The sequence below is a fragment of the Fulmarus glacialis genome, unplaced genomic scaffold (genome assembly GCF_000690835.1).
Source record: "Fulmarus glacialis isolate BGI_N327 unplaced genomic scaffold, ASM69083v1 scaffold5431, whole genome shotgun sequence".
NCBI classification, from domain to species: Eukaryota; Metazoa; Chordata; class Aves; order Procellariiformes; family Procellariidae; genus Fulmarus; species Fulmarus glacialis.
In genome coordinates, this window is record NW_009193286.1 from 1 (window position 1) to 19470 (window position 19470).

Genomic DNA, 19470 nt, shown 5'->3' on the forward strand with positions numbered 1-19470 from the left:
AATGATTCTATGATTCTATGATTTTGAAGATCTGGCTTGTGAGGTGTGTAAGAAGGCTTGCAAATAAAAGTAGTATAAGAAGTATAGCTTATTAGTGTCTGTACGTTTCAAGCTCTTGACAAGTACCATACAGATAAAAATGTCACCAAAGGTTGAAAGTGGAAAGTTTCCAAACATGCTAGAAAATATTCCAGTTGGATATATCAGTCTAATTAGGTCCTATCAGACATCAAAAGTGTATTCATGAGAAAATACAGAAATATATTCATGAGAACAGTATAGTTTACCTCTAAACTTAATTAAAACAAAGCATTAGAATTCTGACAAATAAAATACACTTTTTTTTTCACAAAGAGAGAGAAGTCCACTACAAATACCTGAAATTCACACATTATTTTATGACCTAAAAGAAGCATTTTTTCTAATAAAAATAACAGTATTTTAAATTTAAATTCATTAATAGTACATAGCATTATATATAAAAATTTTTTTCAAATAGTATTGTCCTACAACATATGCTTTTAATTTATGCTGAAAAACAGAGATTCACTGATACATACAATATTAGTAAAGCTCTCTGTGTTAATTTTAAAGCTCCCTACCTAAACCTCATGGCCTATAATTAAAAAAAAGAAAAAAAAAAATCCTAACTGTGAAATCTTTTGACTACAAGTTAACAGATTTGTAAAGTTTAGCAGGTAAATATTCTAATACAAATGTCTTGCTTTGTTAGGTTCTTGATCCATACTATATCAATTGCCTGAGTCCAAAGTTTGAGGCAAATATAAGCATCAGTCAGCATAAGCCAGGCAAGAAAGATGACTACTTGTTGCTCTATTTTTAAAGTATGCTCTTTCCTAGCAAAAAGCACTTATGTAAGAAAAGAATAATAAAAAGAAGTCCTGAGAAAATCTCTCTCAATCATCATAAAAATGTGTACAAAGAGAGTTTGATTAGCATACAAATAGGCTGATATTTTTTCATATTGAGAGGGTATTTTCATGAGATGTGGAGGTTATGTCATGTCCTTTGTGGATAATACTGCTCGTTTTGTAAAGACTGTGTTTGTAAATATTGACTGTGTTAAGTCTTGTTAGTGCTAGTCATTTCAAGAGGCATATTACTCTGCTGATAAAGAGCAATTAAACTCCTTTACACAGCATGTGAGCTGTAACAGCAACAATTCCCAAGCCACACCACTGCTCATAACAAAGGCATGCACAATGAAAGGGATGAGTGGAGGCTGGGAAAAGTAAATTATATGGATATACTCAGTGTAAATATTCCTGCTTGATAGAGGAGCAACGGAAAGGAAAGGATGCTGCCAAAACAATAACTGAAGAAAGATCTTAAAAAATGGCTTTGTCCTTTGAACACATAGACAAACAGAAAACCTGCTTCCTTTTTTTGATTCTTCTTATACTCAGTGAATCAGGACTTTCTATTCCTTTTTGTGACAAAGGATGTACGCAAGACGTGTATGACTCCAACATTCATTTCTCTTACTAACTGAAACAATCCACTAGGCTCATTGCTCAAAAAAACTCATATGCATGGCTTAATTTCTATACCTTTTGAAAGGTATAGAAAAAAATTACAGATATCAAAAGGACTGGCTAGTAGGGGAAACAGAGGGACTACGGTGTGAACTTGTATTACCTGTACATGCATTTATTTGTCTGCTGGTGCCTTGAAATCATTTTAAGCAATACCTCTGGGCAATGTGTGAAAATACAGTACTCTGGACAATATAATTCTGGGCTTGAAAAAGCAAGGCAGGATCAAGCTATTCCACACCAAATAAGAAAACTGTAAAATAGCCTATGAAACAAGTCAATGAACTAACAGGCACAGAAAAACAAAAAACAATGATACAGCTGGTGATAGGAGAGCGAACAAACTGTATTATCTACTTTGGTGATGGTGATTTCAAGACAGAAAGATGTCTGTATATGAAGTGCTGAGAACAAGCTGGCAAATACGAGTAGCATGGAGATAGAAAAGTCCTTTCATTTAAATGTCCATAAGGAATTCTTTTTGCTGTGTTCTGAAACTGAGCAGCAGAAGTAAAAGATTTCTAAGGTAGAGTAAAATTTCTTCCTCTCCTTAGCAGTCACAGACTATAATCACCATTGGCTAAAATCCCATGGAAACTGACTTACCTAGTATGTCCTTCTTTCAGAATAAACATAGGAAACAATTCTCTTTACTGAACAGAAAATTAAAACAGCTACCTTCAGCAAAAGACAAGCCATAGAAAGGACTGGAGCAGCAGTAGAGATTTAATTTCCACCTCCCACCCCGGTTTGGTTGCAATGCAAATGTAGAGGGACAGATATTTTTAACACTGCTATACAACTCCACAAGAGAGATTCCACAAAAACACAAAGAAAGTTGCAAGAAGCCCAGGCAGTCAATCAGTGAAACTCTCAGGTATGGATGACTGCCCTGTGGATAGCACACTGACAACTAATAGTTTAAAAAAAAAAAATTATTCTACCAACAGTCACTGCATATTAAGGTTTTCATTATTGTCTGAAGTGTTTTCAGCTGTGCTCACAAATTACTGAACTTAAAGTTACCATATTGAATCTTTAAGTAGATCCAGGTTTCTTCATACTCTGTTTTTTTAATAAGAAATAGAAATAAGAAAAGAAATCTGGAAAAAAAATGCTCACAAAATCTTCTAATGATGAGATTAAGCAGCTATACCCTTTACGAAAATGAATAAATATCCAACGTTGTAATGACAATTGCACAAATTATAAGTCTTCTAAAATTAAGTGCAAGTAAAAACCTAACTGAAGATTCTTGAAAACTTACTAATGTGTTTTCTCCAGTGGAGCTGTTCCAGAGTCGCATCCGATCATCTGTACCAATGGTCAACAGATGAAGTCCATCATTCATATAGCATAAACCATTAACTCTCCCATTGTGAGCAGTATTTGCTGTCAGGAAAAAGAGAGGGTTCAGATTTCCACAGAAGAATTACTATTTTGTATACACATTTTTACTTCCATGTATAGTACTGAAAGTGCTGTTTAAATGGCAACATATCAGTAAATTAATAATTTAACTCTTGGTTTATAAAAGCATCTGACTGGTGACCGGTCACAAGTGGTGCTCCTCAGGGCTCAATTCTAGAGCCTGTTCTGTTCAATATATTTATCAGTGATCTGGAGGCAGGAGTTGAATGCACCACTAGCAAATTTGCTGATGATACTGAACTGGGAGGTGCTGTTGAGTCTTTTGGGGAACAACAGGCCTTGCAGAGGGATCCAGATAGATTGGAGCACTAGGCAATGATTAACGGGATAAAATTTAACAGGCCGAAATGCCGGTTTCTGCACCTGGGATGCAGTAATGCCGGGCACAAGTATAAATTGGGAGAGGAGTGGCTGGAGAGCAGCCCTGCAGAAAGGGATCTGGGGTGCTGGTCGACAGCAGGCTCAATATGCATCAGCAGCGAGCCCTGGCAGCCGAGAGGGCAAACCGCATCCTGGGGTGCATCAAACACAGCATAACCAGCCAGTCAAGAGAGGTGATTGTCCTGCTTGATTATTCAGCACTGGTGCGGCCTCACCTGGAGCACTGTGTGCAGTTCTGAGCTCCACAATTTAAGAAGGATGTGAAGGTCCTTGAATGCGTCCAGGGCACAAAGCTGGTGAAAGGGCTGGAAGACATGTGAGGAGCGGCTAAGGACTTTGGGCTTGTCTAGTTTGGAGAGAAGGAGGCTTGGGGGGGACCTCATTGCTCTCTACAGCTTCCCGAGGAGGGGACATGGAGAGGGAGGTGCTGAGCTCTTCTCCCTGGTGTCCAGGATGCGTGGGAATGGTTCAAAGCTGCGCCAGGGGAGGTTCAGACTTGACATTAGGAAGCATTTCTTTCCCAGGAGGGTGGTCAAACACTGGAACAGGCTTCCTAGAGAGGTGGCTGATGCCCCAAGCCTGGCAGTGTTTAAGAGGCATTTGGCAGTGCCCTAAATAACATGCCTTAACTTTTGGTCAGCCCTGAATTGGTCAGGCAGTTGGACTAGATGATCATTGTAGGTCCTTTCCAACTGAATATTCTATATTGTTTATAGAGTACTATAAATGAATTCCATTGAGTTCACCCTGCAATACTGCACATTCTTAAGTATGTTAAAGTAGCTAAAATCCAACTCAGTGCTACCACAGAAAACCTAATTATGGTGCCCATAAATTAACTCACTGAAAAACGGATACTGCATTATACTGCAGTACACAATTTAGACATACCTCTTAGGTAAAAAGTGTTATCTGTTTTTCAAGAATTCTATTTTAAAAATTGTTAGCTGCATTTGGTTTAGTTCAGCTATATTTCAATATACTTAATATCCTAGTCTATCTGATTGCCATTAGATTATCAAAAAATCATCTTGAACCTGTCAGAGAAATAAAGTTGAAAAGAAAGTTGTTGTGTTTGAACAAGACAACATGTCATTCAAAGGAATGTGTAAAATGGCACTAATGATCTTGGGAGTTACACAGAATTTTGTTTTTCATAAAAGAAAATTTGTCCAAATTTTTCTTTTTTCATAAGTCTTCGATTTCTTTGGAGCATTTTCATCTCAATAATTTCTTGAATTTCAATGAAATTTCAAATTGTTAAAACCAAACATCTACATTACAATACAACAATTTACATAGCAGAGAGCATGGTTATTAAAACAGATACTGCTACTTCATATCCTCTAATTGTACATTTTTGAAAATTAGTTTGACTTTACAGAGATTTGCATGTGTTTTTCTACGTGCAATAAGTTGCACATAACAAGTCAGACTGACCTGCAGCCTTAATTACTATGATTTATGCTACGCAAATCCCTTTGTTCAGAGCCATGATACACAGTTTCTACTTCAATTCCAAATACTGTGTATTTCTACCTCAGAACAGCAACCGTTCAAGTACTTTTTTGGCCTGCCAAAATTAAATATCTTTTTTCCAGAATTGACCAAAATTCATTAACTATAATTTAAAGTTCAGAAGATTCCCTTTAATTTAGACTTTTTTTACATACGGAAATGTGATAATTAATGCACCATTAATGCATTTGACTCTATGGAAATGAATATAATTTAGCTTCCTGTAAAATTAAATATAATCATAAATTTATACTCTGTTGTATACTTTATGCAGTATAAAAGGAATATAATTGATTTTATGGCACCACATATGAGAAAATATTCTAGAGGCTCGCACTGGAAGCAAGATTAATTTAAACAGGAAAAGGAACACACTTTTGCGGGTTTTGTTTGTGTTATCTTTGTTTTTAAAGGAGGGAAATTAACTACTGGAACAGCTTACGAAGTACGAAGTGACTGCTGTTTATATGAAACCTAATCTACAACAGGAATGAATTCTTCTGCCCATGAAACAGATGGCAAAATTTCCCATTTTAGGGGGAAAACCATTCAGAACAGATACAATACTGTTGCCAAGGAGATCTCCCTAAACAAGATCCCCAACCACAAACACTGTCTCTATAACAGAAGTAACTGAATAAAATTCAATGGCCTGTGTTAAGCAGTAGGTAGAAGAACTGGATTATCACTACTCTCCTTGATGGTCTTAGTATTCAACACATTTATGAAATACAAGAATGATTCTAGTTACGTATGGATTACCACCAGTTATATTCTGTATTACCTGCCTCAGAAGATGCTTTGGACTTTTCTCCATTGTGCTGATCAAGCGTAGTCAGACATCCAGATGCTCTCCTCACATCCCATAATTTTACTCTACTGTCAGCACTAAGAAAAACAGATTTGCATACATTAGGGAAATTGTGTGCACCCTGGTTCAATAACTGTCTTTAGCCAACCTGGGCCAGCAACTATTCTGAACTACTCATCATGCAGTCACATTCAAGCCAATAGAATTTAATGAAAAAATTTTTAAGACAGACTTCAGACATTCATTTACATGAATTAATAAATATAGCTGGTACACTACAGGCACCTAAGTTAAGAGTGAATCTTTGTCTACAATACAATACACTTGCCTCTGTCTACCACATAACACCCTTGCATACATACACAGACTAGGAATAAGCTTGCTAATTCTTCTGTTGATTAAACTGTAGCTACAGACTCCAGCATTGTCTGTGATGGCTGGCTGGGAACTTAGGCTCTTGCTATCACAGATCTACAGTATGACTAGTACACAAGTTGGCTACATACACGAAGGCTGGATAGGTCTATATGCTCTGTTGTCATATGGTGCTATGGCAGAGAAACACTGGGAGCTTGCTTCTGTAGGAACTCACTGGCTTTATCTACATTACCAGGGTGGCACAAGGAGGGAAAGACCAAGGTTCAGGCTGCTGTGATTCATTCTGGTTCCCAGGCTGCATGCTCACATTCTGTCTTTGCCAGCAACAAAAGCTATAGTAACTGTTGGTACTATGTACATGCTTAGACAGCAACACTGCAGGCAGTGCACTTTGCACCTTAATGTGCAGCTTGATCTGAGCGTTCCAGTAATATACTTCCCCGCGTGCACCACATGACTCCCAGGTATAGATAGGAGGTAAATTCATAGAAAAGACCACTTCACATGCACTAAGTCACCAGTGTAGATGTATTTACTGAAACTATTCAGACAGTTCCCTGCAACTTAACTGTCCTTTTGGAGAAAACAAACAAACAAACCATAAATCACTTTTCACCCCAGCTAAACAAAAACAACTGCATCTATTTGATCTACAGCTGGAAAATATACCCAATCAAACTGCTTCTTAGATACGCAGTCTTCTAACCGAAGTACTACATGCTTTTTCTTGCGTGATCTCAAGTTAGATCAGTACATTAGTATCAGGAATATATATAGTATACATATACCAACTGACCAAAGCAAAACCAACTGTTTTCTTACCTGTTCTGCATCTGACAAAGCTAATGACTAATTTGTTCTTTTGTGCTCCCCTCCACTACAGACTGATTCTGTTAACTTCCAAGTGGTATTCCAATGGAATATGCTGACAAGACATTACTTTGCTGCAAACAAATATTCTAAGGCTGTGAATAGAGATACCGCTGAGGTTTGAGCTGACTGTAAAATGAGCAACAAACTGCAGGTAGTTCATTGAAATATTTTTAACAAAGGCATAGAAAGAGCTTCCTTGTTATAAAAGCCTACAGTTGTCCATTTTTGATGAAGCAGTTTCTATTGGCTAATCTTTTCTAGCCAGTTATAATGAGCAAGAAAGAGCTTATAATGTTCTCTAGTGCCTGAATCTGAAATGTGTGAAAGACACCCAGAAAACATCTCTTCTTGACCATTCCAATCTCCTGCCAAAACTATGGAAGAGCTGAGCATCATATAGAGAAATTTGAAATAACACGTTTCACATACAAGCCACATAAAACCCCAAAATACATTTTCCCTTCCCTGAAATGATCACAAGCAAACATACAGTTGTCTTGAAAAACAGTCACATCTCCTGATATGCAAGGTTAGTCCAGATTCTCTTTTTACCAGTACCAGTCAGTTTCTCCTCACTACCTCTTCATTATGTCAGTATTGCCAGTTCTTGCCCATATTTGTCTAAGCAGATGGCAAAACGGAGTTATGTTATTAGGAACTAGTAGTGCAATTATAGCACGGCATTAAGTAATGGAGCCATAAGAAATATGTTTAACATGCAATTATCATAAGGCAACATGACAACATAGGTAGATGCAGTTTATAGTTATATGTCTTTGAAGCAAAATGTTTCGGGAGACGTCAATAAGTCAATATTTAATCAACAAAATTTGCTACTATTTCTGTGATGGAAAAACTGGAAAGAATTTTTCATTTGCTAAAACAAACAAATAAATCACACTGTTAGAAAATTTCCCAACTATATTGAGCCTTTCAGAGGCTTGGCATCAGAAGCCAAGGGTATGCAATTCTGATACCAACTTACTCAAATTTCACTCTCAACTTATCAAACAGCTGTTCATCTCCACAGTTCAAAAGAAAAAACAGGCCAACCATGAAACTGAGAAGAGAAATGTCACATTGTAATCAAAAGCTAACATATGCAAAAGCTACAGGAAACCCAAGAGGATCTTTTAGACTGAAAGTGGCTGGAATTAAAAAAAAAAAAAAAGGCCCACGAATATCAACATACAATCCGTACTCACTGAATTACTGTAGCTTGGAAAGTTATTACCTGTCAGCTAAGCTACCTGCATTATGCTCTTTGACATAATTGAGCATGATTAACCAAGATGGTACTTTGAGCTAAACATGTTTTACTTTGTTATAAAACAGATTAGCAGGGTGCACACTAATAAACTGCAAGAAGTAAATATCTCTATAATGCTCTATCATTTTCCTATACCTTTAGATGCAATTACTATTTCAAAATTCTGTACAATCTTCCTATAAAATAAGCATCACTTGGATAGCTTTTCTAGGCAAGACCTACAAAACTGTGAAGAGGTTAAAGTAAATGATGAAGATTAACTTTAAAAGTGCATTTGAATTGTTAAAAACATGCATAATGAATACATTAAATTTCACCATCAGACATTTTTAATGCATATAACTGTCCAGCAACATCTATACCTTGCTGTGGCCAAAATATATTCGTGACGTGGGGACCAAGACACTGCCAGTACTTCTTGCCTGTGACCTAAAAATTATATGAAAAGGCTTATATGATTTTCTAGGAAAATATTTATACACACCATTTTATGCAAATAACTAAAAATAAAAGCATATACTTAGTTCTATAGGATTCACCAATCCAGAACAATAATCTGAATTGTAACATGAATTTGAATTTTGTGAAAACACATTATTTTGGGCTACAGATTATTTCTCTTTCTTCCTCTTGCTCAAGTGGGATTGCAGTGAGCTGAAAGTGATACATTGAGTATTACTTGTGTATAACTTTTGGTAAGAAAGATGGTTTTACCTATGCAAAACACATTATACACAGTCACAGCTACTGAGTTTACTTCAAGTACTGTTATTAAATTTTGTGTTAGCACTGGTGTTCTCACATGCAGAAGGAACTTTCCATTTGTTTTTCTTCAAATCCTTTCAAAACGTTTAATAAAAAGTATATTTACCTTATGTACTTAAGATTAAAACTTTATTCAGCTTATCCTCAAATACTCTTGTCCTGAATTTGGGATATTTTTTCCCCTAATTGGGTCTGAAATATTAAGATATTAAGATAAACATCTTCTTAGCAACGTCATACCCAGTGCAGCTTAGTGGCACGTTATACACATATATATACGCACACACATTTTAAAACTTGGAAAGTTTAAAAAAATGTTAGACAAATACAGACAATAGGAAGTGTAAGGTGTCCTGAATGGAAAGAATGCAATCATGCTTCATGTAGTAATAGAAACACATTACTGAAAAATAAACTAAGTTAAACAAATACATTTTTGCTAATGCAGTTTAAAGCTATGCGAACCACCTTATTTCCGGTACCTCTTCCAGTAGTTGGTTTTCCATTACTTGAAGTAATCAAAGGGCTGTGATTTCCAGGATAATGGAAAAAATCTCCATAATAAGGTACTACAGGATACACTTGGAAAGCTCAGGGCAGACACATTTATTTGGATCCATTAAGTAAACTACAGACAAACATTTAGCTCCATTTCAGCTGCTAGAGTTAGCCTATGTGAAAAACATTCATACCTATTTTCAAGACACTATTGAGTGCTTCAAGTTCTGTAAAGAATTATTAGATTATTTTTAGTGGAACTTGTTCATCTCATATTGCACTCGTACAAAGACACAACCAGCTTGTGCCTGGAAAGCACTAACTCGTGTCAAAATTAAGAAGCCCTGCTGAAACCGCACTGATTCTCCAGAGAACTATTTTTGTGCCTGCACTCTCTGGTGCTCTCAGTTCTAGAAACAGAACATTGAGACACCCATGATGGCTGATTCAGTTCAGAAAGACTTACTGGCTTAAGCTCTGCATCACACGAAAGCACCTAGGCTGCTTTTAGACTTGAGCTGGCCAGTGAAGAAATAGAGCTGCATTTGCACATTGCTGTGTCTGAGCTAACACTTCTCTACAGTTTCTAGATCAGATCTGGCTCTTGCCCTGCTGGTTTGAAGCATCAAGGTTTACCTTGTAATTACCTTCACCTGAGCATGTGTATATACACTCATACTCCAGAAAGTAAACATTAGGAAAGAGACATTAAGGGCAAATCCTCATTAAGTGCAAAAAGTAATGGATTATGCAACAATAAACCCCTATGCTTACTGAATTAGGTAAATGCAACGGATTAGATACCACCGTTCTATAGTAAGTAGTATCTTGCCTGTTACAAAGAAACTTCTAAACAAATCCATGCAAGCACCTCCACAGGAGATTTTATCAAAAACAGTGAAGGTGTGGGGTTTTTTTTGGTTTTTTTTGTTTTGGCCTTGGGGTTTTTTTTGGTTTGGGGTTGGTTGGTTGGTTTTTTTTTTTTAAAAAAAAGCAGTACCCCATATTGAATTTCCATGAACACAGAACCAATGCCTACACTTAACCATGTAATAAATAGTAATCACTATTGATTAGCTCATGAAAATGCCCAAACATCTGTAATAACTGCTCATTAATTAATATTTGTATTCTCCAATTCATTAGCACTAGACTAACACCCAGAAGAACCTTTTGCCACTGTGTAACTTTCACAACTGGCAATAATAAATTAGTCATGTTACTTACAAAGAATACATTGTATACAGTGTTTCTTTACAGGACTTGTTTTACTCAAAGTAGTTATTGTTTAACATTTATGTTTCAGACTAAAAAGTACCCTGCAGAATGTGAGAACAGGATCCAGACTTCAAGTCACAGAGCTGTACTTTGGGGCTTTTGGTACCAACTGTAACAAGAGAAACAAAGACAGCTAAAAAAGAAAAAAACCCCAGCATGTGAGAAAACAATGACAAAAAAATCTTAGCAACGATAAAGAAATAGAAGAAAAACGTTAGCTGCATAACAATTCATTTAGTCAGAGCAATGCATTCTATTAACAGATTTACATTTTTAGTCCAAATGAATTTACCATATAACAAACAAAGTTTAGAAACTGGGGGCTTCTAAATACTGTCCTAATACAGGGACAGTACTTAAAAAACTTAAAAATTAAAAATATCTCCTCTTTAAATATTTTTTTTTTGCTAGACATAGTTAAATTGTGTACATGTGAGCAATAAACACACACCCCTATTTATACAAATTTACTATGTTTGGAACTAATAACCTTCAAATGCTAACTTATGTAATGAAAGATAACCTAGTTATAACTAGCAAGGAGAATTGATTGATACATTATTTCAGAAGACCAAATGTGATATTCTTACCGACATATCTGACTAAACGATACTACTTGATTTTACCAATGACCTCATGTCTTATGAGGACTTCAATTAAGTAAAAATAAGACAGGGAAGGGGAAAAAAACCCTACTGAATATTACTTGCTTTTTACTATAACCCCAAAATATATAGGGCATTTCTTAAAAACACATACACACCTGCTATTAAACAATGCTTTGTAGCAACTGGAGACATGTGATGGCTATAGACTGTTCCCTCAAAGTGAAATACATCTGCAGGCTGATAATAAAAAGATTAAATTAATCATAGCCCCAAGCATGTTATCAGAATGTAAATCCTCATTATAAAGTATTTTTCAAGTAACAGCCACAAATGAGACTATTCAATACAAATATTACTATTTACATACTAACAGTAACTCTCCTGGTTAGAAACCAGATCACGCAAACAGTGCAAAGTAAATAAGTCTGTTTCCAGCACTAGAACAACTATGCCAGAGCTCAGAGATGACCCCAAAAAAAGACCAAGAAAACTGGATAATCTGAAGCATGAATGGAAATTATTTAAAAATCATCAAAAATTTAAAAAGCTAGCAAGGTTGTAATATGGAGATAGAAGTCAATAGGAAAGAGGCACTTTCACTAAATTTAGAAGCCCCTTTTTATTCACAAACATCACATATAAAAAAAAAACCAACCCACAAAATCATTAGCTCCCTTCTGAGTGTTAAAAATTAATGAAATATAATACTGGCTTTAATAATCAGTACAAGTACTTTCAGGTACAATTGCTTTTGTTACCTCATTCTAAAATACTGTATATAAAAATACCTCCTTGAAACTAAGTTGTCTGTGTTTTCAAATACACCATTTGGTGGCAGAACAGGTCAGTCAATAACCTACACATGAACACTGTCTTAAGTGATGCTCACAGAACTACCTGGAAAGCAAACTAAACTTTGCATTTACAAGAAGATTTAGTAACTGCAAACACAGCTTCACATCTCACAAAAAAAGGGTCCAAATTTATTCTCTACTGTGTCCCTAGGATGACAGACCTCTTACTTCTTTGAAATTCTTTCACTATGCATGAAACAACACTCAAATAGCATCAGTGTAAATCCATCAATACATGCATACTGGAAACAGGATAAACTGCAGTCCAGAATTCACAGTTCAACAATTAGATGCAAGGATTAGTGAGTCAAAGCAACATAAAATCCTACAGAATCTGTTTACTTTAATAAAGCCAGTTACATTGGTTAGCATTTTCTTAATGGTTTCTTTCATTCTCCACCAATTTTTAGAAACGGTGTCTATAGTGCTTACTACAGCAGAATTTTGGACCTAATGACCCTGAATGCCAAGACCACCAGTCCTTCAAAAGCAGTATTTAGTAATTATCCCTGCTGTACACTACCATTACACTCAACAATCTCCAAGAATGAACTTCAGACCAGTCCTTGGTGGACAAGTTAACATAGCATAAATTCAACTAGCAGTATTCTTGTTCACAGCAAAAGCAGAAAGGAATTGTCCCAAGAGTTCCAGGCTCTCATGCAGTTTAGACATCGAGGTCTTCAGAAACAGACAGGTACACACCAAAGTATGCGTGAATGCCAGAACCACACCACCCTCTGCTGCACCCACAGTTCCAACAATCGGCTGGTTTTCATCCTTCTGGATGCTTGGTCCTGTTGAGCTCTGGGTGAACTGCAGATGCGGAACGAACAACATGCATACAAAGAAGCCTGCAAGTTGTAGAAATTCGCTCTTACTTGTAAAGTATTTGTATCCCATATTTTCAAGGTTTTATCAAATGAGCTGGATGTAAACATGCCAGTGTCATGAGGATACCACTGGACTGTCTCCACACTGAATCTATGTACATCAGGATGGCTCCTACAATCAAGGAGAAGATTCCAGTTGGTTAGAGTCTTGATAATCATCTTATAATTGCCTTGATATTCGATGACAAGTTGAAAACACAGTTTAAACATTTTTTTTAATTGGTACTGAAGTTTTAAAGAAGAACTAGTTGTTTTGGTGCCTCAATTTTCAATCAACCAATGTTAATTACTTTGAAGAACCCTCATTTCAAGAAACCACAAATCGTTCACCTTTTCAAAATATGGTATCTGTAGCATATCTCAAGATAAGACACTCAGTCTGAGGCATAAAAGGCATTAATGTCTTTTGAAATTTTAAAATTCTAATGTTTAAAGATATAATGTATAACATGAGGGCCTAACACCACAAACCATTTATGCTTGTGGAATCCCACTGTCTTAGAAATGGATCCACTGAAAAATACAATCACATATACAGTTCAAAATATTCATGATTATTAGCTAATAATTACAGCTACACAGTTATTGGAAATTCATGTATACTGAAGTCACCAAATAGCAGTGGACTGAGTTACTGAGAATTAGCTATTTTTGCATTTAGAAATGAAAGAGGAAGAACAATATGAAACTTTCAACTCAACTAGGCATAGTAACAGAATGTAATATAATTAATAATACATTAACAGTGATGGGAAGAAGGGACACCAGAGCCAATCTTGACAGCTCCAAGATATGATTCAATTGACCAGGCTCTGAACAATACAGGTCGTTTCACATACCTGCGAGGCCACTCATATCTGAGCTAGATCCACATGGATCCAGCTTCAGGGCCCAAAACCATGCTCCCAGACTCAGAAGAAGTACCATACTGTTGTGGGTTAACCTTAGGCAGCTAAGCACCACCACAGCCGCTCACTCACTCCCCCCCCTGCAGTGGGATAGGGGAGAGAATCCAAATGGCAAAGGTGAGAAAACTTGTGGGCTGAGATAAAGACATTTCAATAAGAAAAAGGAAACAAACCAAAACAACCCACAAAAAAGAGAAAAACAACTGATGCAAAAGCAATCCATCACCACGGGCAGAATGATGCCCAGCCAGACCCTGAGCAACAGCAACCCCTGGAAAGCTCCCCCCAGTTTTATTGCTGCACATGACATTTAATGGGATGGAATGTCAACATCCCTTTGGTCAATTTGGGTCAGGTGTCCCAGCTGTGTTCCCTCCCAGCCTCTTGTCCACCCCTAGCCTACTTGCTGAGGGGGCAGAGTGAGGAACAGAGAATGCCTTGACACTATGCAAGCACTGTTCAGCAACAGCTATAACATCAGTGTTATCAAGACTGGTCACAAATCCAAAACTTAGCACCATACAAGTTACTACGATGAAAATTAACTCCATCCCAACCAGACGCAGTACACATGCGAAAATAGTCCAACTGGCTCCACCTGCAGCTAGCGAAGGGCTCACAAGATTTCTTCACTTCAGCTCTTATCTTTGCATTGTTCTCTCAAGTGTCCTCGCCTCCAAAGCGATAGCTATTGCAGGGGTATCATTGTGTAAACGCAGATTCAGATCTTCTGTATTGATCTGGCACTACACCTAAGCTAATAAACCTTCATGCTTACTTGGGTTGCTAGAAAGCACAGAAGCCAGCATTGACAATACTAAGCAAGAGCTATTGAGCAACTGTTGAACTCAGTTTACTAGCTCCTGCATTGCTCACCTCTGAAGCAGACCCGAGAAAGGCCTGTTCCTTTGCCACAGTGCTAAAAATCAACAGATTTTGTGCATTTATTCTACAGAGGGGTCAAGCTAAAAATCTTCAGTACCTGCAGTGCCAGGAAATCAAGCCTGACTCAGCGTGAACTTACTCCTGCAGAGGCATTTGTTTGCATTGTGCAGAAAAATCTAAAGTCATGTAGCTAATTATCCTGGTACAATAAATACAAGTGCACAACACTGGACTGTGTTCAGCACTGCACCAGAGCAATCAATTCTCCCACAATCCAGAGGACTGAGGAATGAACTAAAAAACTCTTGAGTAGCTCTGCAGGAATCACCTTTGATCTAGCTAGGCTTAGTAATGGCCACATGCCATTCAGCCTGGTTTCATGTCTCAGGGCTATTCTATATGCAGTATATATATATATTATATATGCAGTGTGTATATATATATATATGCAGTGTATATATATATATATTCTCTCACTATTCTATATGCAGTATTTCCCCCCATTATTCCACATATCCCAACCTTTTCTACCAAAGAAAAATACAGAATTAATTCTATCGATAGTAAGGTGACTGCCATTCAGTAAATCACATAAATCCTCACAAAGTTTCTTGCTTTTTTTTGCATGCCAAAAAACATACTGCATCATGCTAGCCTTCAAAGATTTCTGACACTATTTTCTACAGTCTTTTTATCCTAGAAATAAGAACACACATTAATTTGTGAGTTTAATTAATCAAGAGATACCAATTTGAACATTTAATAGAATTTTTGAGTACCTACCTTCCCACAGAACAAAGCGCTTTACATGTGTAACTTGGTTTTCTGCTCAAGTTTTCAAGGTCATAAAGTACAATAACACCATCTGACCCACCGGATAACATGCTGAAAGTATTAATAAAGCACACAAATTACAACACTCATGATTTCAATACGCTCAATATAATTGAGTATTCAGCAAGAAAATAGAATCATAATACCAAAATACAGTGAAGTTCTCATATACATTTTTACCAACTAAAGTATATACTTACTATCTTCCCTCAACAGGCTCAATATCAAGGGTGTTGATACCACTCCCATGTATTCTTTCCACATCTCTATCTTTATTTAATTCCAAACTTAGAACCCTTAAAACAACAACAACAAAAAAAGAAAAACAGAGATATGAACAACAAGAACAGAATTGTAGAATGTTACTATGTAGCTCTGAACAGCTCAAATCGTAGTTTCGCGCTTCCTCAAGGCATTTAACCCATCCCTGTTATATTTGCAAAACTAGACTTGCAGGTCTGGAAATAAGTCCTGTGAAGTTGGCAGAAAAAAAAGATTATTCTTTATGTTGTTTGGAAGGTAAGAGAGAAATAAATATGTAAAATAGGCTCAAAGAAATAGCAAAACTGCATTTGGGGTCAACATACGAAACAAAACATGGAACGTAATTTGAAAACGCTGAGCAAAAGAAACATTAAGAAGCAGTTGTTGTAGTTGCAACAAGTATTAGTTACTTTCAAGCTTCATCATGTACCATCCTTCCAAGCTTCATCTTACTTGGAACTACGGACACCTAGTGGACAGCTTCATTTAGTTTAACAATTCCAATATTTTCTTTAAGGAAACAATGTTTGTGTGTTATGTTTTCTGTAACATTAAATAAAAACTACGCTATCCACATGAAGCTTCCAAGACAAACTTTTCTGAGCTGCAATTAGTATCTTGTACTACTTAGTAGTAGCCTGTATCTTTAAATATGCTAAAATTACATAGTAAAAGAAAAAAAGACAGATTCTGCTTCCTTAAACTATACTACTTGATATAAAATTAGCCCTACAAGATGATCAGTGCTTCCTACAGCACTGTTTTGTAAAAAACACTATCAACAAAAACGTAACTAAGTAGATAACTTGAAAAGCTGTAAGGCAGAGTGCCCCTACTCAGCTTCAGCTTGAGTGGCAAAAATCTTGATGTGAGAAGCTTAGGCTGCTACAGGCAGACCTCCAACAGCATGTCTATAGGCATGCTTCAAAAGCAGCAAGTCATTTAAGCTCTTTTAAAAGCTGTGAAACATAATTATGCAAGAATTCACCTATAAATTACATTCCATTTTTTCTTTGTGTATGAATTTTGTCATATACAAGATACCTAGTTTAAAACTTTTAAGCTCAAGATTGAATTTTAGTGATGTAATAAATCCCTCTAAGGAAATGTTTTAAAACATATGACTTTAAAATATAGTTATAAATACAATCTACTGCAGACTATAAATTATTCCTTTTTAAAGTCAAAATTAAAATGTTTAGGAAGGGAAGTGTTAGGTGGACAGTTGTCCAAGTAACGTAAATTCTCCCCACTCTGCTTCCATTCTAGAAGTCATGGCAGTCCAGTGAAGTTCCCGCTGACTGGAAAGGGGGAAACATAACCCCCATTTTTAAAAAGGGAAAAAAAGAAGACCCGGGGAACTACAGGCCAGTCAGCCTCACCTCTGCGCCTGGGAAGATCATGGAAAAGATCCTCCTGGAAGCTATGCTAAGGCACATGCAGGACAGGGAGGTGATGAGAGGCAGCCAGCATGGCTTCACTGAGGGCAAGTCCTGCCTGACCAACCTAGTGGCCTTCTACGGTGGAGTGACTACACCAGTGGACATGGGAAGAGCTACCGACGTCATCTATCTGGACATCTGTAAGGCCTTTGACACGGTCCCCCACGACATCCTTCTCTCTAAACTGGAGAGAGATGGATTTGATGGGTGGACTATCTGGTAGATGAGGAATTGATTGGATGGTTGCATCTAGAGGGTAGCGGTCAACGGCTCAATGTCCAGATAGAGATCGGTGACGAGTGGTGTCCCACAGGGGTCCATATTGGAACCGGTACTGTTTAATGTCTTCACCAACGACACAGAGAGTGGGATCGAGTGAACCTTCAGCAAGTTTGCAGATGACACCAAGCTGAGTGGTGCGGTCGACACACCTGAGGGACGGGATGCCATCCAGAGGGACCTGGACAAGCTCAAGAAGTGGGGCCCACGTGAACCTCATGAGGTTCAACAAGGCCAAGTGCAGGGTCGAGGCAACCCCCACTATCAATACAGGCTGGGGGATGAAGGGATTGAGAGCAGCCCCACAGAGAAGGACTTGGGGGTACTGGTGGATGAAAAGCTGGACATGAGCCAGCAACGTGCACTCGCAGCCCAGAAAGCCAACCGTACCCTGTACTGCATCAAAAGAAGCTTGGCCAGCAGGTCGAGGGAGGTGATTCTGCCCCTCTTCTCCGCTCTGGTGAGACCTTACCTAGAGCACCGCGTCCAGCTCTGGAGCCCTCAGCACACGAAAGACATGGACCTGTTGGAGCGGGTCCAGAGGAGAGCCACAAAAATGATCAGAGGGATGGAACGCCTCTCCTATGAAGAGCTGAGAGAGTTGGGGTTATTCAGCCTGGAGAAGAGAAGGCTTCGGGGAGACCTTATTGCGGCCTTTCAGTACTTAAAGGGGGCTTATAAGAAAGATAGCGGCAAACTTTTTAGCAGGGCCTGTTGCGACAAGACAAGGGGGAATTGTTTGAAACTAAAGGAGGGTAGATTTAGACTAGATAAAAGGAAGAAATTTTTTGTAATGAGGGTGGTGAAACACTGGCACAGGTTGCCCAGAGAGGTGGTAGATGCCCCATCCCTCAAAACATTCAAGGTCACGTTGGAGGTGGCTCTAAGCAACCTTATCTAGTTGAAGATGTTCCTGCCCACGGCAGGGGGGTTGGACTAGATGACCTTTAAAGGTCCCTTCCAACCCAACGCATTCTATGATTCTTAACACTGAAAGCTACACAAGTGCTGAGAGCACAGAAAGGACGTAATCATGTTGTCAAAATGCACACAGAAAAGAGCTTCCTGAATCACCAAAATTCATTTCAATTTTAAAAAGACTCTTTTTATGATACAGCCACAAAAGCTGCATCCTTGTAGGTAAATCACCAGCACAAATCCTTCCGGCTGATGGAGGTGTGTGAGCGACTGAACTGAGGTTGGCTTTATTAGATTTATCTTGAAATACAGCTGCAAAACTGATTCTCTGATAATGAACAACTATTACCACATTATAACCTTTAGCAGAAATATTAATAAGCCTCTCTATGCAGTCACCACTTTCCACAAAAGCAGTCAGGAACCTAATAAAACCCCTGCATCTAATTCTTTTGCAACCTGCCAACAGGCCAAGTTTTGGAAAGAGGGAGGACAAACTGATGCCGGCACACAAGCATCACATAAATCTTGTTTCTTCACAAAGCAGAGCATAGCCGCATGCAAATTGAAACATCTGGTGAAACCGTTAAGATAGCAAGGGCAGTAATACCGAGGTACAACTTATTGCCCTGTGCCTACTCAGCCACCAAAGCACTCGGTCCACCCCTGGGCTGCTAATCCACACACGTAAAGAAAAAAAAAAACACGAGAAACCCCGAGGCGGGACACGGCAGACACGCGGGAGCCTCTGCCGGGGAGCCCAGGCCGGCTCCGGGGGCTCCCGGCTCCTCCGCTCTGCCTCCCCGCGCCCGGAGCGCACAGCGGG

General features: G+C 38.0%; 1 protein-coding gene across 1 annotated transcript; it reads right to left on the bottom strand.

The window, feature by feature from the left end:
• Positions 1-2802: 2802 nt before the first annotated feature.
• On the bottom strand, positions 2803-16033 carry ERCC8 (excision repair cross-complementation group 8; the record flags this gene model as incomplete). The annotated part of the gene is made up of 8 exons (XM_009587385.1): positions 15942-16033; positions 15691-15792; positions 13103-13226; positions 11523-11604; positions 10800-10868; positions 8581-8647; positions 5671-5774; positions 2803-2948 (listed from the first exon to the last, which is right to left on the bottom strand). Coding segments are annotated over exons 2-8 (693 nt in total), but the record flags the coding sequence as incomplete, so codon positions are not given.
• Positions 16034-19470: the final 3437 nt, after the last annotated feature.